This window comes from Somniosus microcephalus, chromosome 11 (genome assembly GCF_052327205.1).
Source record: "Somniosus microcephalus isolate GS21.2 chromosome 11, FLI_Smic_1.0, whole genome shotgun sequence".
In the NCBI taxonomy this organism is placed as follows: Eukaryota; Metazoa; Chordata; class Chondrichthyes; order Squaliformes; family Somniosidae; genus Somniosus; species Somniosus microcephalus.
The window spans coordinates 67,461,667-67,485,830 of record NC_140997.1 but is presented as its reverse complement, the minus strand read 5'-3'; the positions used below and the strand labels follow the sequence as shown (position 1 = coordinate 67,485,830).

Sequence of the window (24,164 nt, the reverse complement as noted above, 5' to 3'; positions counted from 1 at the left end):
TTACAACCCAGCATTACCAATTCGGTTGGCATGTGATGCGTCACCCTACGGCATTGGAGCGGTGCTGTCGCACAAATTCTCGGACGGCTCAGAGAGGCCAATAGCCTTTGCGTCACGATCACTAACCTCAGCCGAGCGTAACTACGCCCAGATTGACAGGGAGGCCCTCAGCCTAATGTGGGGAGTGAAAAAGTCCAATCACTATCTGCACGGGCAGAAATTCACCTTGCTGACTGATCACCAGCCTCTTGTCTCCATTTTTATTCCGAAGAAGGGCGTTCCGGTGATGACTGCGCAACGACTACAAAGATGGTCACTTTTTCTAGGGGCGCACCACTATGAGATTGAATATAAGGGCACGAACAGCATGGAAATGCTGATGGGCTATCACGCCTGCCACTGCCTACTGCGGAGGAAGCACCAGCAGTGGATCCTGTCGAAATATTCCATTCGACGATAGTTGAATACCTACCGGTAACTAATGCTTGTATCGAAAAGGAAACCGGAAAGAACCCGACACTGTCTCGGGTATATGATTTGACGGTGAAGGGATGGCCAGCACATGGTGACTCATTGTTGCCAGCATTCTCGACAAGGAGAGAACAGCTGTCAGTGTGCCGGGGGACCTTGATGTGTGGATCCCGAGTGGTAATTCCACCCAAGTTAAGGGATAGAGTGCTCAGTGAGCTTCATGAGGGTCATCTGGCAGGGGTAAAAATGAAAAGCCTAGCCAGGGCTTATGTGTGGTGGCCGGGAATCGCTAAACAAGTCGAGGACCTGACCAAGAGCTGCTCAGGATGCCAGAAAGTCCAAAATGCACCACCACAGGCCCCTCTACACCCATGGGAGTGGCCCTCATCTCCATGGTAACGGGTGCATATTGATTTTGCTGGTCCATTCATGGACTCAATGTTTTTAATAGCCGTGGATGCGCACTCGAAATAGAAATGGCCTGAGGTCATCAAAATGTCCACCACCACCACGGAGAAAACTATTGCAGTCCTATGGACAATTTTGGCCAGGAATAGCTTGCCAGAATAGATTTGCTCCGACAACGGACCACAGTTTGTGTCCGAAGAGTTCTGGAGGTTCTTGAAAAAGAATGGGGTAAGGCATTACACATCCGCCCCGTATCACCCAGCCACAAATGGATTGGCTGAGAGGTTCGTACAAACCTTTAAGAAGGCAATAAAGGCTATGTACAATGACAACATTCCGCTGCAGCACAAGGTGGACAATTTCCTGTCGCCTACCGGAATGCGACACATGCAGTCACCAACCAGGCCCCAGACATGATGTTCTTTACCCGAAGGTTAAGATCTCGCCTGGATTTGCTCAGACCAAACGTATGAAGAGATGTTGAGAGTAAGCAATTCCAGCACATCCATGAGAAGCCAAGAAGGAGCTTCAATGTAGGGCAACCAGTCTTGGCCCGCGACTACCGAACAGAAAAATGGCAGCCAGGAACGATATGCACACGGCAGAGCCCACTAATGTACACAGTGGACGTTGGGGAGAGCATCGTGAGACGCCATGCTGACCAGATCCTAGAGTCACAGGAACAAGTCAACCCCATGCCTCGCCCATACGTACCTGGTGATGAACCCGACGTACAGGTCGCATCTACCCCAGAAACAGTAGCATCGGAAGCTGATGAACCAACCGACGAAAGGGGGCCAGAATCACCTCCGCACCAAGAGCAAGACACTCGGGAAAGGCGCTATCCAGCAAGGATCAGGAAGCCTCCCCAAAGACTGAATATATAAATAGACTATTTTCAGCTAATGTTGCATGTTAAAAGTGTTAATTGTAATTAGTTCGATATTTAATTGTTAAATGAGTGTTATGGTACTTTTAATCTGAAAGGGGAGGAATTGTAATGTATATACCTTTTTAAGGGGGGAACTACTTTTTACAGCTCATGCATACTGTAGTACCGGCAGTGACCACACCTGTATATAGCACTGAGTAGTAATCTGTACAGATCAGTTCCAGTGTGAGCCACGTTGAGTAAACACCTGTTGTACCGTTCTCCGCAGTCTGTGTCTTAATATACACAGACACAACAACTATCGCATTGCTGTTTGTGGGAGCTTGCTCTGCGCAAATTGGCTGCCGCGTTTCCTACATTGCAACAGTGACTACGCTTCAAAAAGTTCTTCATTGGCTGTAAACCGCTTTGGGATGTCCAGTGGTCATGAAAGGCACTATATAAATGCAAGCCTTTCTTCTGTGCCTGCCTTTTCTCAATGCTGTCAAACCTTGGGATTTCCCCCGTGCTCCTGGATTCATGGATACTTACTCCACCTTTTCACAGACAAGGATGTCCCAGTAGATTTCAGATGCAGGGAGAACATTTATTTCTCATTTTAACTCCTTATTACGATTTGAATCTGATTGTGAGCAAACTATAGTTAGAGTTGCTGCTGGAATCTCTGGGTTTTATATGATCTCATCTCGGATACCTTCCTAATCTTTGTGTAACTTGTTTAGGCTTTACTCAGATACTGATCTCGCGCTCTGCTCTCCTGCAACTGAGTCCTCACTTCTTACAGACCAGTGACTTTATATGCATGGTAGCTGGTAATGTAACATTGCCATGGGGTCGAACGGAAATTCCTCTTGCTGCAGTAGCTTACTAAATGGACATAAGGTATCTTGTGTTCTAGTCTTTGGATAGTGGAAGAATAAACACAGAAGCAGATCACGTAACATATTATAAACTAGGAATTAAATGAAAGCAGTACCAATGTACTATGCAGCGTCTGCACTTTTTGTTCCACTTCCTCCCTTACCCTCGCCTGTGGTCAATATTAGTGCCCTAATACTGCCCGATTTAACATTAGCTAGCAAAGCACAGAGAAGGGATCAAATCTGGGAGATGCCTAATGCATCAGGTTTATTCCTAGAATATACATTTTATCCACCAAGTCATTGCGGGAGCCCTGGTATTTAAGTTTCAACTGCCAGCTCAGGTTTCTTCCATTCAAAGGACAAATCCCTTAGCTTTTGGAACCAAAAAATTTCCCCAACCTTGGCAATTAAGTGACTGCACTTCAAAAGTACTTCATTGGCTGTAAAGCACTTTGGGACGTCCTGAGGTCGTGAAAGGCGCTATACAAATGCAAGTCTCAACATTAGACAAAGGTGAGTGAATTGCGTAGCAGTGTCTGCCTCCTTGTATGAATATTCAGGAGGAGAAGTCATTGCATATTATGGTCATGCAGTGGGGAATCCTTGGACCAATCTACAGAAGGTTCCTATCGGAACTATCTGCAAGGCAGCTTTATGCTGCCAGTTCCACGTCGGCCTGAACATGCAGGTTTTCAATTATACAGCCGTTTCTGCACTACTTTTTTTTAAAGGACAGTGGGGGAGAAATTGGGTATGTAGCGCCACCTGTTCGCGCCTAAAGAGGGCAGTCAGTGGCTGTAGCGCCACTGGCCGCGCCTCCCGCGTTATTCAGCGGGGGCGCTAATGGTGGCGTTAGCCTGTTGCGCTGCGCCGCCACCAATGACGTCATCGGTGTGCGCAGCGCCCCGATCGCGATATTTGGTAGCGAACCGGTTCACGGGGCCTTGCTGTGCCGGCAGTGGCGCAAGATAAGGTGGAGGTGCGGGGCGGCCGCCTGCCAGCACCTCCGTCCCCGGCCTCCTGATTTCGCCCCCCCCCCCCCCCCTGCGGCATTGCCGGCTGTTTCCCAAGAGCCCGGCACTTCTCCTCGGTGCCGGGATCTTTTGCCGGCACTCGCGATCGGGGATCGCGCTGTTGCAGGCCCCTCCCCCTTAACAATGGGAGGAAGGCCTGCAGTACCGCAGCATGCCGTGCCACAGCGTGTGGCGCTGCGGCGCGTTGCGCTGCGATATTCAGTTTCAACGCCCTAAGAGGGACGCAGAGCGCCTCGAGCCTTGCCCCGTCTCCCTCTAGGGGCGCTGAAACTGAATTTCTGGCGATCGGCATTACTCCGAACGCTGCGCAAAAATCAGCGCCCAGGTGAACTTGGCGCCTCAACCGAATTTCTAGGCCAGTGTCCCTAATGCATATTTGTCTCAATTTCCTCCAATGGGAGGACAGCAATATCTTATTTATATGTGGAGATTGAGCTTCTTTGAAAGAATGAGGAAGACCATGCTTATGATAGATAAGTTATATTTCTGATTAAGTACTTTTGTGTTAATTTCTGTGAAGCTAGGCAACAAAGGAATTATCATGCATGAAACCTTGAATTTGATTTTAATGTGCACGTCATAAAATATTGCAGGATCACTATCTTAAATGCAAAGTGTTCTTTTTCCTGTTCTCTTTCCTGCTTCCTGATTTCATGAAATAGTGGTTGGCAAAGACTAAAAATAGGCTAAACACATGGGGCGAAAAATTGAGTTGCGGTCCCTTTGGGGTGTTAACTTCGTCGGGGTGCTATTCCCGGAAAACCTAGCACCCCCGCGACCGAAATTGAGTGGTAGCGCCCCAAGAGGGAAGCGGGGCACTACTGGAAGCGCCCCGCCTCCCTCTTGGGGCGCTGCGAGGGAATATCACGGCGCTACGTGCTGCAGTATTGCAGGCCTTCCTCTCCTTAAAGGGGAGGGGCCTTGTGTTGTGTCTCAAGGGGTTTTATACCCTTACCTATATAACAATTAAGAAGGATTCCGGGGTGGAGAGTTTAGTTAACGGCCATTTTATTTACAATGTGCTTCTTCACTCAATGCACTACATTTCCCATAGTGCATTGCAAATCACCACTACGGTATCCCATGTGGGACAATTCTAATACACATTCAAAATACACAACACCTTGCGCAGCGTGACCCAGGGCCCAGCTGGGCCCCCGGGGATCGGGAGTGCTGGCAAAAGAGCTCGGCACTCGAGAAGTGCTGGGCTCATGGAGCGCAGCCAACACTCCGCGGGGGGGGGGCGGGTAAGGAGGCCGGGGACGGCAGCGAAGGCAGGTGCTGGCAGGTGGCCAGCAACAAAAATGGCCGCCCGGCACCTCGCCTTTAAATAGTGCCGCCCTGGCCGCAGGTAGGCCCCCCGACCCCGTCGGACATAGTGTCCGCCGGTAAGTCAGGGGGCGCCACTAAAGAACGCGAATGGGGCGCCACGGAGCGCTAACGGTTAGTGCTGCCGCTAACCTCCCGCCGAATTTTGCGGGAGGCGGTGGCGCCGCGCCCGGGCATGAGATGCTTTGCGCCCCATTAGCTAACGGGAGGCGCAAAGCAACCAAATTTTTCCCCCATGATGCGATGGCGCAAAGGAGATTAGTAAATTTCTTGGGTTAATTCAACAGTTGATTCTGTTAAATTTGTTTTCCCCCTCTGCCTTGAGGAAGCACCTTGCTTGTGCTCTCCACTTTTACTGACAGCTCAGCTTAGATGGGGAAATTCTTCTGTGGGGCATCTTCTGGCCATGTTTAAGTGCAAATTGTTGCTATAGCAATATTCCTCTGTGAAATTTATCTTTTTAATGAAAATCTTACCTATTAATATTTTTCTGTTTCGTAGCTGAACAATGTACAGTGTATGAACAACCTAACCAAGGGCTTGTCATCTTCTATAGTTACATGATTAATCTTCTCTCAGGGACAGTAAGTATATTCAAATATTAGTACGGTAGAAATTTAAGAATGTCATATACAGGAAACTTTGTTATATCCGGCACCGACGGGACCGAGCTGTTGCCAATCTATCAAAACTGCCGGACATACCAGCGTTAATGTTGAAGCATACGGAGATTTGCAGCTCCGTATCTGGCAACAAACACTGTTGCTTAGCAACAGCTTCTAAATAGTTGGCCGTACCTTTGAAGCGTAACTGTAGCTTAGCAGCAGCTTCAGAGAGACATTGCAGAGCCTGACTGTTGGGGGAAAAAAAGCCACGAGAAGAAAAAAAGCCTAACAAAACGGCTCCTGATTTCTGCCGGTCGATCGAGGTTAAACCAAAGTTTCCTGTAGATGTAATTACCTAGAGACCACGGGGTAGATTTTCCCGAACCTGTCGGGAAGAAGGCGGGACTTCCCCTTTCGGGTTTTTGACCCGCCTACTTCGACGTCCGGCCAATCCGCGCGATTTTCCCTTGATTGACCTTGTTGAGCCCGCCCAGCGGGCTCAGCAGGCCAATTAAGGGCCACCCGGCAACAGGTGATGTCACAGACTGCAATTTCATCTGTTAAGAGTTCTTGACAGATGAAATATCAGTGTTTCACAGTTGTCTGAAGCTGTGAAACACTGACACTCTGAGTTCTAACATGAGTCCTTCTGCACAGACTCAGAACTCTCACCGGCACTCAAACCTGACGGCTGTCACTTTTGACAGATCGCAGCCGTTCAGCTTTAAGTTCCGGCTGAGTGATGCGCTCCCGACGGCTACAGGAAGAAAGGCTGTTAAGGTAAGTACAGGTAAGTAAAAGTTCTTTACACACTTTAGACACACCAAACACACTTACCTTTGCACTCATGCACCCATCACTCACCTGAGCACCGACATCGCGACCCCTTCAACTCCTTCAACCTGACGGCCCGCCTGCTCTAACCTGGCGTGGTTTGGAGCCGCCGGGAAACCCACACGAAACCCCTCAAAATAGGGATTAGGCTAAAAACTGCCTGTTAACTACCTGTTAACAGGCAGTTAATTGGCACTAAGCCCTTCCCGCCTGGTTTCGGCGGATCCCAGTGCGGGGTGGGTACCCGCCGCCCCTGAAACTTACGTGGGGCGGGGTTTTAGGCGGGATGGTGTCGGGACCCCCAAATTCGGGATTTCCCCCCCCCCCCCCCCCACACGCCTGAAACCCCGCCTGACGGCTCCACGAAAATCTAGCCCCACATTTAATTTCCCCCCTCTTTGTAAATTTAAGCTTGCAAGCCTGCATTATTACATAACTAACTGCAATACACCATGAATATCTGGTGCTTTTTGACAGATTTTGTTGCTTATTTCCTAAAACTGTGATAATGGCCTGGATTTTGCGGTAGTGTAACAGTGAGGCTATCAATACTCGCTGTTATTAAGCGGTAAATTGGACAGCAACTTCCGGCGTCTGCACGTGTGTAGTTAAACACGGAAATCAGGAAGTTGCTGTCTGAGTTGCCCTGCTCCTCCCAGAACTTCGCTAAAACAGTATCTCGCCCAGAGAAACATAGAAGATAGGAGCAGGAGTAGGCCATTCGGCCCCTCGAGCCTGAGACTCAGCATTGAAACACATGAAGGGCATAAAGTTGCGGTACTTACCTGTTAGACAGACACTAAACACGCCAGAAAAAGTTGGGGCTTGTAAGTGTAAGCAAATTTTTAACGCCATGGTAAGTCTTAATTATTGCCAAACAATCTCTCCAGCACTGAAATTTACTTTTAAAAGTGTAAAGTTTCATCCTTCAGATTTTAATTATTGTTGGAGAATTAAAAAAATTAAAATAAAAACTTAAAAAAAAATTCTTTCTGTCTCTTTTATCTCTCTTAATCCCATCTTTCTTTCTTTCTATTTCACTTTCTGTACATGATTTGGTATTGAATTACATATTCAACTTGCACTTCCTGGTTTACACTGCGTGGCCCCGATTTTAACTTCAGGTGGATTCCCTGCTCAGGCCTGAGTTAAAATCACAGTCGGGTCTCAATGATGTCATCAGGCCACAACGTGCATATGTAAAGGACCCTATCGACTCCGGGCACGTGTCCTTGCTGCCTGCTCAAGAGAGCAGGTTAAAATTGCAGATGCTGCGATCATGGTGGCTTTCGGACAGGTAAAAGCCAGGGCGATTTTAACTGCCCACCCATCAGGTTTCTGCTTAGTGAGTAGGGTTAAAATGTGTCTCAGTTAGGATTCTTCAATCTGGTTATCTGTGGACATGTGTAAGTATAATGAACGGCGAGCGCCATTTGTTCGCCGCTGACCGCAAAATCCGGGCCAAAGTAGAATTATGTACACAGTGAGTTGCATTGAACAGCAAAATGATGAAACTGATTTCTAAATCATTGGCTATGTGATAAGCAAACTTGATACTTATACAAATTTGTGGGTCAAAATTTTCCTAGAAAAATATGTTTACATCCAAATGTGTTTAGTGCAGTTAGTGGTTTGTGTTAGTATAGCAACTTACCTTTTCTTAGCTATCATGGAAATTCTGCGAGTAAGAGGGTTTGTATATTATTCGGGTTTACCTAGATTCAGGTCTATGGCCAGTTGCTTTGCAGTAACTTTTCATGATTTAAATGTAAATCTTTTGAAAATGTGGGAATAACAGTGCATGATTGCATGTTCCCATTGCACAACCTCTGCCTTTTTGAAACCTTTGCAAGAAATTATATGATTATTATACAACAGAAAATTACAATTTTTTAAATAAAGCTTTGACATACTGTAATCCTAAAACATTTTTAACTTGTTTGCTCATAGAGAATCCATGTGAAATGCCTTCCTTATTTCTAAAGCCCACTCCCCTCCACCCCCCAACATGAAGCTGTGTAAGCATGTTACACTTGAAACATACATAATTTAGGTATAATCTTTTGTACTTTTTTATATGTCTCTGTTGGAATATCTGTTTTTCATTTACTAGTATATATTCTGTGTTTATTTTTAGGGATTCCTGGAGCGGACATATCTGTTTTACGGATTTTACAGAACGGATAATTTGCGTTCTGGCAGTTTTCACTATAATCTACCGCTTGCATACTTCATCACAACGTTTTCATACATTCTACTGAGCCTATTCTGGATAGTGAAAAGGTAATTGCTTTTGTTCCTGCTCCAGCTCTAAGTTTAATACAATTGAAATAAATGTATAAAAGAAATATATACATAGTACTATAATAGCAAAATACTGTGGATGCTGGAAATCTGAAATAACAACAGAAAATGCTGGAAATACTCAGCAGGCCAGGCAGCATCCGTGGAGAGAGAAACAGAGTTAATGTTTAACTCTGTTTCTCTCTCCACAGATGCTGCCTGGCCTGCTGAGTATTTCCAGCATTTTCTGTTGTTATTTAATATTATATACACAGTAACATCATTTGTTTAATTTTCAAGTAAATTATTATTGAAATCCTCTTGCGCATGCTTGGGATTGCTGGTTACTCTCAACTGTTTTCTTGATCTCATTCACAAGGTCAGTATGTTTGGTCAAATGTGATTTGTTATATTTTTGCCATGGAATAACCCCACCTTCAGTTTGGCCATTTTCAAAATAGTGATCAATTTAGTAAGACTGGAGGAATCTTTCAGATATCTATTTTGTCACATGTAACCTCTAGATGATTAAGAATACAATAGATTTTCCGCTCCAACTGCCATAAGTTGCCCAGTATACGTACAAGGGATGAGCCCTGCCTATGGAAGTTAAATTTCATTCAAAGGAAGAAGACTACCCCATGACAAATAATTAGAATTCTTAAAAAAAAATTAAAAGAAACATATATTGCAGGTACTGTATGTAGTAAGGGAAACTGATAAAACAGTTTCATCTCTTGGACAATTTCAGTAGAATTTCTGCATAAAAATATAAAATATAACCAGACTACATTTCTATGTTAATTAAGAATTTTCAAAATTAAGTGTGATCAACTGAAATTTAAACAAACTGAAATCATGTGTATTTTGGCAGTTACAAAGGTTATTTTAAAAGTGAGTTTTGAAGGTAGATTTTTTAAAGGAAAAGTGCACATTCTGCTTTTGTTACCACTTCTACCATTTTTATCTTGTGTCAATCCCTTAGGGCTGTGGAAGGTTTCAAACAAAGCTTCATCAGATCTGAAGACCGATTTCAGAGTTTTTGTAATAAGATTTTTGCAGGTTGGGACTTTTGCATCACAGATGAGCATGCTGCAGAGCTGAAACACAGCAGTCTACAGTATGAGCTGAAAGTAAGTATTTGTTGTGATCCCTCATGGAATAGTAGAGGTGCAAGCTCTACTGATGTGTGTGTACAAAAAGCACTGCATGGTGTGGTATTGGGCTGTACAGAGTGGGAAAATCTCAGTTTAGACCCCTGTTTAGCTGGTTTCAGCTAGGATGGTAGTGAGCTGCTACACTCAGCCTTCAGCATACTTAGAGAGGTGTCAAGATTCCCACTTTTGATTGTTATCGGGTAATCCCTGGTGTACGTGCATATGTGAACATTCAGTGAGGATGAAATTAGGTTCGATAGTAATGGACCTCATGATAAAATAGTTTGCCAGTTTCTTTATTTAAAATTTGCTTCTGAAGTTAGATTTGCAGGGTTATCAATACTGGAATCACACCGAAGTATAAATTATTGCTTTAAGGAAAAGAAGGGCCGTACAGGAAAATCAAAGGGAAAATTGGAGGAAGGCAAAAATAGTGAAGGGTTTTTCTGATGAAGAAATCTTTATATGTCATAACTTCTGTGGGCTACAGGAAACTTTTTTATCCGGCACCGACGGGACCGGCGTGGTGCCGGTTGATTAAAAGGTCCAGCTTACAGAGAGGTATACTTACCAAGGTACGAGAGCCCCGTACACGGCCACAGGTGCAGGAGTCCCGGTTACACGGCCACAGATCCAGGAGTCCCTGTTGCACGGCCACAGGTGCAGGAACCCCGGTTTCACGGCCACAGATCCAGGAACCCCGGTTACATGGCCACAAATATATAGTAAAACTTACCTGAACCTACTCCTGAATTTTGCCGGTTAAGAGAGATTTCCGGATATTTAGGTGCCGGTTAAAAGAGAGTTTCCTGTATTTTGTACCAATAATGTTGGCAGCTTCATTATTTAGAACTTCATGCTGTACCTTTTTGGTCATACCAAACCCTGTTTTAGGTATTACGCTTTTATTGTAAACCTTGTTCAAAAGAGGCAATCATTTTTTGGGGGAGATTCATCCAACTATTCTCAGTTTAGAGGATCACTAATGGCGGGGTTACTTGGGTCAAATTCTAGGCTAAGGAAGGCTGTGATTGTATAGTTTGTTGTGCCAGTCAGCACTTCTATATGCCTCCTGTGCCATATTCATCTGCAATCTACCTGTTAAACTTGGGACAAGAGAGATTACTGGTTCAGAGAACGCGTTCGAGCTCTCGAGTCAATGGGAAAGATGTATCTTCTATCAGGGTATTCTCCAAGTAATCGGCATTCAGAACCACTGGATTGGATTTGATTACCACTGGGTTCACAAGTCCCTACTGTGTTGAGGATCCTTTGCTCTTATTACTAGGGACTTCCTTCAGAAAGCAGCACAGTATCAACAAATTCAAGTTGATGCTTCAGATTTAGTTGCGAGCTCTGCTGCACAGGATGTTGGGGTCTGCTGTCATGCTTGGCTGTGCAATTCTGGCTTCCTATGAGAGTCTTTTAACTGCCATGAAGAACATTAGAGCTGTTTTGAGAATGCTATGCCAGTGATTATGCAATTCTGCATACCGATCTAAGCATGGCCATTCATAGTACAGGAAACTCTTTTTTATCCGGCATCAACGTGGTGCCGGTTTATCAAAAAGTCCGGATTACAGAGAGGTATAGTAAAAGGTACGAGAGTCCCGTACACGACCACAGATCTAGGCGTCCCTATTGCATGGCAACAGGTGCAGGAACCCCGGCCACAGACCAAGCGTCCCTGTTGCACAGCAACAGGTGCCGGAACCCCGGTTACATGGCCACAGATCCAGGATTGGCCACTAATATGAAGTAAAACTTACCTGAACCTACTCCTGAATTTTGCTGGTTAACAGAGATTTCCGGTTATTTAGGTGTTGGTAAATCGAGAGTTTCCTGTAATCGTTTTGAGACTCCATCTAGGCTCATTGTATACCACAAATAATGAAGTGTCGATAGGCAGGGTAGAGGTAGAAAGCACAACTCTCTTGCTGAGCTTTAGACTCAGCAATGATGCCCTTCCTTCCCCCACTACAAGCAGCCCAGATTGGAAGATGGAGTCAGGGGTCAGCAACAACATTTTTAAAACTCAATTACAACTGATAGTTGGGTTAGGCATTCTTGAAGTTAGGAAATCTCTTGTGTTTTGTGGCAGGATTCCTGATTTTTACGGGAATAACTCACAATGACCAACTGGAATGCCTTGCAATTAAGGCTTATTTTAACGTAGACTGTATCCCACTGGGATTGAACAGGTGCTTCTTCAAAGGAACATCACTATTAAAATTCTAAGGAAGAATTGGCCAAACTAAACTAGGCTTAAACAAAAAAATACTAACAAGTAATTCAAGTAGCAAAATTAAATTAAAACAAAAATCCCACGTGTTATAATGTGAAAGGAAAAGAATTTGGAAACTAGCTAAAAGGATCCAATCAATATGAGGTAGTTATTAATAAGGCAAATAGGATATAGAGTGCATATGGAGGGTGTTGAACTCTGTGGCAGAACAATTTGCACTGGCATTGTACAGATCAGTGATGAGACTAACTCTGGAGTATGGAATGTATTTTTGGTCACCTTACCTCAAAGAATCTTAAGTGTACTAGAAAGGGTTCAGAGAAGAGTAATCGGTATGATTTCAGGCGTTACTGAATTGAGTTATAAAGAAAGGCTTGTATGGAAAAGATGACGGAGGGGAGACATGATACAGGACTTGAAATAATTGAATAGCAGGGAGAGTTGAGAGGCTTGGAAAGGAGGGAATGAGGAAGAAAGTTAGAGGTTCCAGAGAGTTTGCTGGAGGTGAGTAAATTTGAACTTTTGGCGGTGGTGAAAAACTGGTAGTAGCGGATTGGCTGCCTCCTGCCTGATTCTCCTTTCCAGTCAATGGAAAGGAAAATCAGGCAGGGTGTATAATGGGCGACTTACCTGCTATCACCAGTTTTCCGCCACTGTCAAAAGTGAAAATTATCCCCCCAGAAGTGAGAGTTTAAAGAAAATTGCACCAGAATGGAAATGCGACTAAAAAACAAAGAAGAAGTTAGAAGCTTCAATGGGGAGCTTGTGGAGGAAGGCCTGAATTATGGTTGTCATCCCCTTCTATCTCTGAATTTTGAAATTTTGAACTTAGTTCCAAAATACACAATACTACATTCATTAAAGCTTTTGTAATCTTGAGGTTTTGGTCACAGCAGGTACCATGGGTGCTAATCCTCTCCCTGCTCGTTTAAGTGCTTTTGTGGGCTCTCTCTCTCAGAGAAGTTTCTGAGCATGTTGGAGTACCAGTTAGGGGCATGATTCTGCTTTAAACCTGCTCATCGTATTAAATTTGTTTCTCACCAGCCGCCCCCCGGCCTCAGTTAAATGCTGCCTGTGGGATCATCTGGGTGGGGGGAAATGCAGACCCTAAAATCAGGCCCATGACAAAATGCGACATTTGGAAAGTTATAGGCAGTTACTTATATTTTTTTAATTCTGTTGCTATCAAGTTGTCTGTGGTATTGTTAAAATAGGATTTACATTAGATTATTATTAAGAAGATCCCAGTTAGATTGTTTTCCAGCAATAACTAACTTTTTAAACTGGGTAATTTCTCTTTTAAATGCTCACCTTCAGTAAGATTTACCTTTGACAAGTACACCTGCAATATTTCTATTGGAAAGGATGTTTTGTCAAGAATTAAAGCTGTTGTTTTTATGGTAATAGACTGACTTGGATGAAGAAAGAATCAAGCAGAAGATTGCGGATAGGACCAAGAAGGAAAGATTCCGGATCTACCTCTTGAGAGTTTTGTTGAATTTGCTAGTTGTAATGATATTGGCCGTTTGTTTTTATTGCATTTATAAAACTACTGTTTACTCACAACAGTATACTGACATGGTGAGTATTCAGTTCATTATTTGAAATAATGCTGGTGATGTTATGTTAGTAATGTTACTACTGTTAAGAATTAGATTTTAAAATGCTATTGTGAGATGACGTACCTTTTTAATTATTTGGAAGGTACACTTTATTTTGTTCTTCCAATGCAGTGGTGAAACTACAATGTCCTGATGCTATGTAACATCTGCAGACCATTTTGAGGACTGCACACATTCCTTAAACTCAGATATTTGTATCAAGGATTAGGTTGGTATTGTGTTCCTGCATTTTGGCAGTCTAGGAGGCTGTAATTGCTGTAGACCCAATCAAGTCCAATCCTCCCATTGCAAACGTGTATAACATACCTATGGCTTGAAAAGTACCTGGCAGTCAGGGACGCTTTCTTGGAGGCCTGCATGATAAAAGTCTCTTCGCACTCATGTACATTCAAACTACCCACCAAAGAGGGAAAAAAGCAGACCAGCATAGGAAGGGACAAAAAGTTAGCAGCTTCTTGTACAAACTGTGAAAAGGATGATGATCCAACCCTGCAAGACTGCCACACCACACACAGGTCCTGCAATGGTCCCTTGCCTTCCTAGGCATGGTTGTCCTCAGTATCATAACCAAATTGCCCCTTGGATACATGTTGTTCCTAGGTTATGCGCATGTGAAAGCACCAATATACTCTGCTGTAAATATCGTGCAATAAAAGTGCAAAAAGACTTGTAATTTTCTGAATGAAAGTAAATTGTCATGATGGTTCCTTTTACATGTTACCTTCCACTGAATTATGCTTCTTAACGGGTATATCCTTCTCTGTTATTGTTTTGGAATTAAAATGAGAGGTTTTTTGCTGCCTTTCCACTTTCAGTTTTGTTACAAATAATAATCGCTACCTGACATCTGTTTTACAAGGCACTTTGTAGTGCAGATCAGCAGTAGTGCTGAATAAAGAATCACTCATATAACCTAAATGTAAATTGATGGGAATTAAAAACATGAAAGATGTACATAATAAATGGGTGTCCATTAGTAAAACTGGAAGAAATTGAACCAGGATTTTTTTTAAATAAAATACCCGATGAAAGTCTGAACAAGAGCATGTGCGTAAACTTGTGCAGATTTGTAAATGTAATAAAATGACATAAAGACTAGTGGCTCTCCTGTGCTGGAGGATATATTGTTTTATAATAGAAGTGTTATACCAAGTAACACAACACAGCTGCCAATAGTGGGGCAAAGGGAGGTATTAAATAAGACAGCAAGGTTGCAAACAGTCTGGTTCAGCCTGAGACAGTGGATGGAATTGGTGGCAAGGATACGAAGGTTTTAGCAGGGGCTGAAGATGATGACTGCAGTTTTCCAATATTTAGCTGGTTGAAATTGCAGCTCATCCAAGATTGAATTTTAGGTAAGAATTCTGACAGCACAGAAGCAGTAGAAGGGTCAAGAGCAGTGGTGGAGAGGTAGAGCTAGGTGTCATCAACATACATGTGGAAACAGACTCCATGTTGTAGGTGTGTTGTGAAGAAGCAGCATATGGATGAGAAAAAGGAGGGGGCCAAGGGTGAATATGGGGAATTCTGAGGTGACAGTGAGGGAGTGGGAAGAGAAGCCATTGGTAAAGATGCTCTGCTATACCTGGTATAGATAATTGGAAATAACAGAAAATGCTGGAAAAACTCAGCAGGCCAGGCAACATCCGTGGAGAGAAATTAGAATCGACGTTTCGGGTCGAAACCCTTTTTCAAAACTGGAAAGGAAATGAAATAGATCGAAAGGCAGGGCTGGGGAGGGAACAAAAGAAGTGAAGAGACATTAAAAGGTATTCAAAACGAGACGAGATGGTGATAGGACTAGTAAAGAGACAAAAGACGGCTCAGATTAGGTGTGAAATGTACTGGCAGAATGAGAGACAGCTGCCATGTAAAATAAAAGAGGAAGCGGGGGGCGGGGGGGGGAGGGAAAACCCAAAACAAAGGGGTGGAAAAAACAATTTAAAGTAAAAATGTGATAGGGGCCGAGGTTATGATCTGAAATTGTTGAACTCGATATTGAGTCCGGAAGGCTGCAAAGTGCCTAATCGGAAGATGAGGTGCTGTTCCTCGTGTTTACGTTGAGCTTCCGTGGAACAATGCAAGAGGCCGAGGACAGTGAGGTCCGAGTGGGAATGGGGCGGTGAATTAAAATGACAGGCGACCGGAAGCTTGGGGTCACCCTTACGGACTGAACGGAGGTGTTCCGCAAAGCGGTCACCCAATCTGCGTTTGGTCTCACCAATGTAGAGGAGACCCGCTTTGCGGAACACCTCCGTTCAGTCCGTAAGGGTGACCCCGAGCTTCCGTTCGCCTGTTATTTTAATTCACCGCTCCATTCCCACTCGGACCTCACCGTCCTTGGCCTCTTGCATTGTTCCGCGGAAGCTCAACGTAAACTCGAGGAACAGCACCTCATCTTCCGATTAGGCACTTTGCAGCCTTCCGGACTCAATATCGAGTTCAACAATTTCAGATCATAACCTCGGCCCCTATCACATTTTTACTTAAAACATTTTTTCCCAACCCTTTGTTTTGGGTTTTCCCTCCTTCCCCCCCCCCCACCCCCCCTCTTTTTTACATGGCAGCTGTCTCTCATTCTGCCAGTACATTTCACACCTAATCTGAGCCGTCTTTTGTCTCTTTACTAGTCCTATCACCATCTCGTCTCGTTTTGAATACCTCTTAATGTCTATTCACTTCTTCTGTTCCCTCCCCAGCCCTGCCTTTCGATCTATTTCATTTCCTTTCCAGTTTTGAAAAAGGGTTAGACCCGAAACGTCGATTCTAATTTCTCTCCACGGATGTTGCCTGGCCTGCTGAGTTTTTCCAGCATTTTCTGTTGTTATTTCGGATTTCCAGCATCTGCAGTATTTTGCTATCGTAATAGATAATTGGAAGTTCATTCAGCCTAACTTTACTTCAGTGGTGGAAATTTCAGAAATAAATAGTCAAGCTATACAACCTTCCGACTTTATTGCAGCAGTGCAAGATCTTGCATGAGTATGTTTGCCAGACTTAAAAGTGAGCGCAGTAGGAAACTAATAGAGCTTCAGTTTCAGGACCCAGAGAAAAGTGTAGACCTATGTGGAGAGAAGTTGTTCCAGGGATTTTTTTAAAGATTAAAATGGGTAGATGTTTAGTGCTTTCTTTGAAAATTACTTTTTTTATGTGCTTATTATGTTAAAGGTGTAATTTTAGATGTATATTGTGGTTCAAAGCGAAAGCAGTTGGAGCTGATTGTTTTCAGTGATTTGATAGCTGAGTTTTGTGGCAGTTGTTTATTCATAGCTTTTCCTACCTGTCCAGTGACTGGAATTAAACTTTGGTCAGTTCATATTTAGTCATTCAGATATTTGATCCAGCCACAACTAATCATCAACTTAACCGATGGTAGGTTATTTCAGCCAATCGGGATGCCCTTATGGTGTGGAGCTATGGACTTTGTCGGAGGTGCCGTCTTTCGGATGAGACGTTAAACCGAGACCCCGTCTGCTGTCTCAGGTGGACATAAAAAATCCCATGGCACTGTTTTGAAGAAGAGCAGGGGAGTTGTCCCTGGTGTCCTGGTCAATATCCCTCAATCAACATCACTAAAAAAAAACATTATCTTGCTGTGCGCAAATTGGCTGCCATGTTTCCCACATTACAAGAGTGACTACACGTCAAAAGTACTTCATTGGCTGCAGAGCACTTTGGGACGTCCTGAGGTCATGAAAGGTGCTATATAAATGCAAATTTTCTTTTTGCATGCCCACACATTTTCTGTTGTTCTGCTAAGTTTTATTAAGTTTTCAATTTTAGATTTTTATAGTGACATGGGCTTAATTTGATTATGTTTTCATTTTTACTAGCCAAATAACGTCGGAAGCTTCACATTCGATCTCATGATTCAGTACTTGCCCTCCATTGTCATCACTGCAGCTAACTTTATCACTCCCCTCATATTTGAATGTATAATCCGATTTGAAGACTATTCACCAGCCTTTGAGATAAAATTTATACTTATTAGGTATGTATGTATGTGTTTATCTGATGTAAACAAGGTAGAGGGTGTTTTTATAGTTCATTTTGGTAGTACATTATGCACCATAAATTTGAGGCAGCAATCCATCCAAAAGGTTCAGGTGACTGCAACAATCCATGTTTTGTGCCTGTTGGCCATGATATTATTTAAAAGTCTTTGTTGAATTACTGTTTTAAAGTGCATGGATGGGTTCTAGTTACAAGAAACTTTCGTTTAACCAGAGGTTAAATGTCTGGAAAGCTCTATCCACTGGCAAAATTCAGGAGTCGGTGCAGATAAGTTTTTTTACTTTTCGTCGCTTTTTTTTCCAGTCAGGCTCTGCAAGCGTCTAGCTGAAGCTGTTGCTTAGCTACAGAAACGCTTGCAAGCTGCGCCGACTGTTTTGAAGCAGGGTTTGTTGCTTCAGACGGAGCTCAGAAGCTCCGTATGTTTTAACATTGGCGCTGGTTTCTACGGCAGTTTTGATGGGATGGCACCAGCTCGGTCCCGTCAGTGCCGGATACCAGAAAGTTTCCTGTATTACCAAAGCAACATCTGCACAGCATTAAATTTTGAAATCATCAGATTATTTCATGAAAAATCATGGGCAATAAAATTACAATTGTTACTTGAAGATAGCCCTGTGAGCATAACGCCGTGGGGACTAATTGAGTATAATGTGGATGGACTTCAACATTTCCCTCCCTCGGAACACTGAGCAAGATTTCGAACTTTAATCCTCCAACTTTCCAGTCCATAACTGAAGCTATCAAAAGTGCCTCAGGGAGATGTTATGAATTTATGTCCGCCGTATATACCTTCTCGGGCTCAATAATGTCAGTCACTTTAGCAGTCTGAGCATCTTGCTTTTATTGGAGTTGAATCTCACCGTCTTTTATCTACTTGTGTAATTGCATAATCTGGGGATGCAACAATGGCCCGTATTTTCCGATCGCAGGCCTCCCGCGGGCGGAGGCCTGCGATCTGGAAAAATCTACGCTCTTACCTGAGGGCTCCCAGGACGCTCACACTTCCGATCCTGGGCCTCTCCAAATTCCAAGTGCGCAGGGCCCACGTATCCCAGGGGCGCAGGTAGTTTGCAGCATCCCTGGGATCATGTGGGTCATGGGGAGCCAATCAAAGAAGGGAATGTCCCTTCATACACTTGACAGGAAGACCTGTCAAATATATGAATGGAGATCACCCCAAAAACATAGTAAAACTTTAAATAATTTTTTTTTTAAATCACATTTTTAAAATGAGTTGAAATTACAATAAATTAAGTATTTTAAACCAAAATTAAAGTTTTTGAAAAAAATAATTAAAGTTTTTTATGGGGCTAAAAATAAATGTAAATTTTTTTGTTTACTTTTTTCAACTCTTATCCTGGGAAAAGCAGGCCTTGCGCCTGCTTTTACCAGGCGTTAGAATTGTAAGGGTTTTCTGCGGGCGGAGGGACTCCAAAAAGCGATCGGAAATGCTGGTTCTCCGCGCATGCGCTGTGCATGCCTGAAACCGTGTACACACCTGTAGGGATCGGAATATCTGGGCCATTATCATCCTTTTGTGATCTGGACCAGATACTCGTGTCTTTTACACATTTGTTTCTTACCCTCGCCGAAGGAGGACCGAGTTACTACTAGAAGAGGCAAAGTAAATGCTTTATTCCACAACAAGGTGTAACGTACAGAACAAAATATGTATTATCAGTCCGTTAGTTCAAACAGAATAACTTATATTTGTGTAATGATACGAAATAAAGAACATGCAATACGATCCCCACATCAGTCTTCCTTAACTTGAGTAGAATAATCCCTCTGCACCCTCTCCTGCCGCCCAGTGCAGAATCATTCTCCCTACAGTCCCCTGTCTTTAAAGGCTTTTTAAGACCATTTTAAGCATGTGGAAGTAACTCTATAAAGGGAAAAAAAGAGAAACACAGAAAGACTTAGTGATTAATTAAGTAATTACAAAAGTTAAATAGAAATATTCCAAAAAGTGCAAGGAAACAAACAAAATTAAGAATCTTGTAAAAGTTATTTGAGGATAACTAAAATGTATATAAGATTGAGGAGTTAAGTAGGATTAGCAAGGTACATATTGGCAAGCAAGAGAGTTCAAAATACCTTTTTGTTTTAGCTACTGATGGATATTTCAGAACGCAGTCTCATTCCATACTGTCTAATATCCTCTTCATGGAAGAACATCAAACTGTAACTTACTAACTCAAAATTTCTACAGGTCTGTGTTTGTGCGATTGGCTAATATTATTGTTCTCTTGGTGACCTTGTGGACACAAATCACACTGTGCAATGGTGGAGAATGCAAGCTGTGTGGCTACAACAACGACTTGTACCCGGTGAGTAAATAGCTAAATTCTACAATTTTTTAAAACTATAATCAAATTGAAATTAGATTTAAAAGGCTATGGTGTTGAGAATTTCAGTTTTCTTGTGGCAGAAATAGGAGTCAATATCATAAGTTGTGTGGCCATCAACAAGCAAGTAGCTTCCATGTTTAGTACAGAAAAAGTGCATTCTAATGTACTGTAATAGAAACCCTGTCACAGGAAGTGTATTAATTTACGTGCACATTTATAAAACAGTTTAATCAACTGAGCAATTGTGCATTTGCAGAATTACATCTTCTCATAACGCTCAACAGATTTTCAGTCATTTTGGAGAACTTTGCAGTTAATTAACTTGCCTAGAGATAAATAATATACCATCAGTGTTTGAAATGTCAAACACACATGGCATGTCTTTATCAGGACTTTGTCTTAAGGGATTGAAAAAAATCCCCCAGGATGGTTGAACTGTATCCAAGGCTACTTTGAGAGACCAGGGAGATGAAACCCTTAATATTTGATCATCATTGAGGACTTGATATAAAGTATTGTAATAGATAAATATCCTGTACATAATCAATGACTTTCACTAAAACTGTAAATAAAACATTAATAGTTGGTTGTGCTTTTCAGTGTTGGGAAACCCGAATAGGTCAAGAAATGTATAAGCTGATGATATTTGACTTGATTATAATTACATCTGTCACATTGTTTGTGGAGTTCCCCAGAAAGTAAGTGTTATTTCTCTCCCTCTTTCCCCTTCTGTTTCAATTTCAGAAATTGTGAAATGGTACATGATTAACCCTTTTAGATTCACGATTCATAAGACTGTATCATTTAAAAACATTTAATTTGACCAAGGCAATTGCAAGATGTATCAGCCCTGGCTCAGTTGGTAGCACTCTCGCCTCTGAGTCAGAAGGTTGTGGCCACTCCAGAGACTTGAGCACAAAAATCTAGGCTGACACTCCACTGCAGTATTGAGGGAATGCTGCACTGTCAGAGGTGCTGTGTTTCAGATGAGACGTCTGCTCTCTCAGGTGGACGTATAAGGTCCCATGGCACTATTTCGAAGAAGAGCAGGGGAGTTATCCCCTGTGTCCTGGCCAATATTTATTTCTCACTCAACATCATACAAAACAGATAATCTGGTCATTATCACATTGTTACTGTGGGAGCATGCTGTGCACAAATTACATTACAACAGTGACTCCACTTCAAAAGTACTTCATTGGCTGTAAAGCACTTTGGGATGTCCTGAGGTTGTGAAAGGCGCTACATAAATGCAAGACTTTCAAGTAAAGTTTTTGATCTTATGTGCCTTCAAAATACCATAGTTTTTGCAGAGATTCTGTGTAAAGGCTTGGAAGATATGAAGATAATTGCTGAACCCACTCAGTTGATCATTTGCCATTTAAATCAATGATATTCAACAGATTTCAGTCTTGTTTTATTTATAAACTATCCAATGTCTTGCAGTTTGATATTGTTTGAAAATAAGCTAAAAGTTTAGTCCTGTTTACCTATTTTCTTCCATGAGTATATTTGTAATATAACATTTTATTAAAAATAACCTGTTAATTATAAAATCATGCCGTTGGTATAAACTGCCAATTACTACAGCTATATTTGTATGTTTAGGGATAATTTCTAAACCTAGAGAAACTTGTGGATTAGCATTCCTGCTAATACCCATGTGATCATTCAATTTTATTTTGAGACTGTCGAACAATGAATGCATTTTAACAAGGGACACACTGTAGTTCTAATAACGTAATTATATATTTTATTTTGTTTTTCAGATTAATTGTAACCTATTGCTCTGGTCCACCTTTCAAGTGGTGGGGTCAACAGCAGTTTGCTATTCCTCAAAATGTATTAGAAATTGTATATGGTCAGACTATCTGTTGGATAGGAACATTTTATTCACCGTTGCTCCCTGGAATAGCTACCATCAAATACTTCATCATATTTTATATCAAAAAGGTAAATTATTTTACAAAATATACCCATGAAAACAAATCAGATTATTTTTTTCAACAATATAAAGCAACCAAATAATTGAATTAACTTTCTTTAATTTTTACTTAGTTACTCCTGACTGATTAATATTGTAATTGATCAGAAATGCCACCATTAGATTGGCAATTGAAAGAGGTTAGTTAGTTTTTCTGTGGTAAATTTACTGAAATTTGAATTGAGGTTTCCACCAGAGGTTCCCACAATGGCTGAGAGAGTTTGTCCAGTGAGTAGCTGAGCAGTACAACAAAAACAAAAAATTGCCTTTTTTTAGCACCATTAACATACAGAATGTTCTGTGGCATTTTACACACGGGAGAAAAACACAAATAAAAATAGATAAGGGAATAGATCGGGAAGGTCCCAGGTTTAATTCTCTGCTTGAGGTGAATTAGCTAATCTTAGTTTAGTTGGTGCTAGTGATGCTACAACTTGCTTTCGTACCCATGGGTCAGCTCCCTGTCCTGAATGCTGTCCAGCAACCACTGTTGTAAGTGGCCATGTGTGGACATGGGGTTTGGCTTTGATGCCCCTTTGGTGGAATATCATGTTATGGTCCAAGAAGGTAATGGCCACTTGCACGAGGTATCAAAGGGTATCTGTGGCAAACAGTCAGCACCAGAGTTGGGGAGAAAAATAAGAGTGGGGGGTGGAATTACGACTAGTAAAAGCAAAATGTTTTCTGAACATTACAGATATCCTTGATGAACAACTGTCGCCCTTCCACCAGACCTTTTCGGGCATCTAGTTCTAACTTTTTCTTCCTGGCAGTTCTGTTAATTGGGCTTCCATTAGCCTGTGTTCCTATCCTCTTCAGTATTGCAGTGTGAGTATTGAATATTAGTTGAATATTGTTATCCAGTTCTCTTACACTAAATGACCCTTAGCCCATCATGAATGAGTTACTCTTCCTCTGTGTGCGATTCTAAGTTCATTTATTTGTTAACAATTCTTACTATTTTGAAGTGTTTTTAAAAAAAATTAAAAAAAATTAACAGTTTTCTCACTTGCGTCTACGAAACCATGTCAATCACTCTTCTGGCATTCAATTCCTGGGAAATAGCAGTTCCTAACTTTGCGGGGAGGTTTGGTTTCAGCAACCATCCGGCCTAGGGAGATGATATTTTCCTTGGATCTGCCATTCGTCCAAGGGTTAAATTCAATTTTTTTAATTAGCTATTAACTCTGAAAAGTCTATTCTAACAGTTTTTAAATAGTAGGAAATCTGATATCGACGTTCATCAAGGAAAGCTATCAACCTTGTGCAGTTACTCACTTTCTGTTCATGCTAGCTATAATACTATTCTTCCAATCACCACAAAATTCCGTGTATGTTCCTTTTTATAATTCAGAAACTTTTTTCAAGGAAACCGCCTGCTTTGATAAACCGTATTTAACTCTGCTCTAGCCAAATGATGGCCGGCTAAGTTGAAGTAAATACAAATTCTGTGCTGTCAAACAAAAGTTAGTGCTTTTTGCATATACTAGTTTTTAAGTGGATTCCATTGCACTATGATAGTAGTAATTAGGCTGTTATGACCACAAGCACTAAATGTGTACTTGGTAATGTCTAAATGGTATGTCTAGTCAAGAAGCTGCAGAGTTTGATAAAGCAAATTGATGAGCATTTGCAAATCTGATTTACTCTGCTGCCTGATTTTGCTGGGACAGCCTTTGAGCCAAAAGTTGATGAGGTGTTTCGAATTTTCTAATGGTTCCGATTGTTATCCAGAGAAGTCCATCACAAGATTATCTGTAATCATTGTAGTGTAGGAACGGAGGTTCCTATCCGAATAATGAAGTTCGACTCAGTGAAACAAAATAACAAAGTTTATTAAACAAACAACTTAACTGGTAACACTACAGGAGAAGATGTACACAGGTCTATGCAGCCCCACAGCACCTCAAAGACTGCTGCAAAGTACTGGAAGCTGACGTCATCACGTTCTCCGCACCAACTGGTGGTCACGTGATCAGCGTCATGACGTCATCACGCAGAAATGCAAGAAAGTACATACAGTTTAAAGGTGCAGTCCACAGCTGCACTACATGGTAGTTAAAGGGATGATT

General features: G+C 42.2%; 1 protein-coding gene across 2 annotated transcripts in view; it reads left to right on the top strand.

Moving 5' to 3' along the window:
* The window catches only part of tmc7 (transmembrane channel like 7), a 62,264-nt gene that overhangs the window by 21,747 nt on the left and 16,353 nt on the right, over positions 1-24,164 (top strand). The window contains exons 5-13 of one of the 2 annotated variants that reach the window (XM_086000828.1): positions 5,499-5,581; positions 8,574-8,719; positions 9,705-9,852; positions 13,529-13,702; positions 17,577-17,734; positions 19,970-20,087; positions 20,709-20,806; positions 21,878-22,061; positions 22,790-22,920. In XM_086000828.1, the coding sequence (XP_085856954.1) occupies positions 5,499-5,581; positions 8,574-8,719; positions 9,705-9,852; positions 13,529-13,702; positions 17,577-17,734; positions 19,970-20,087; positions 20,709-20,806; positions 21,878-22,061; positions 22,790-22,920 (1,240 nt within the window). The remainder of the gene's footprint in view (positions 1-5,498; positions 5,582-8,573; positions 8,720-9,704; positions 9,853-13,528; positions 13,703-17,576; positions 17,735-19,969; positions 20,088-20,708; positions 20,807-21,877; positions 22,062-22,789; positions 22,921-24,164) is intronic. The other variant, XR_015079963.1, reaches the window with a different exon arrangement.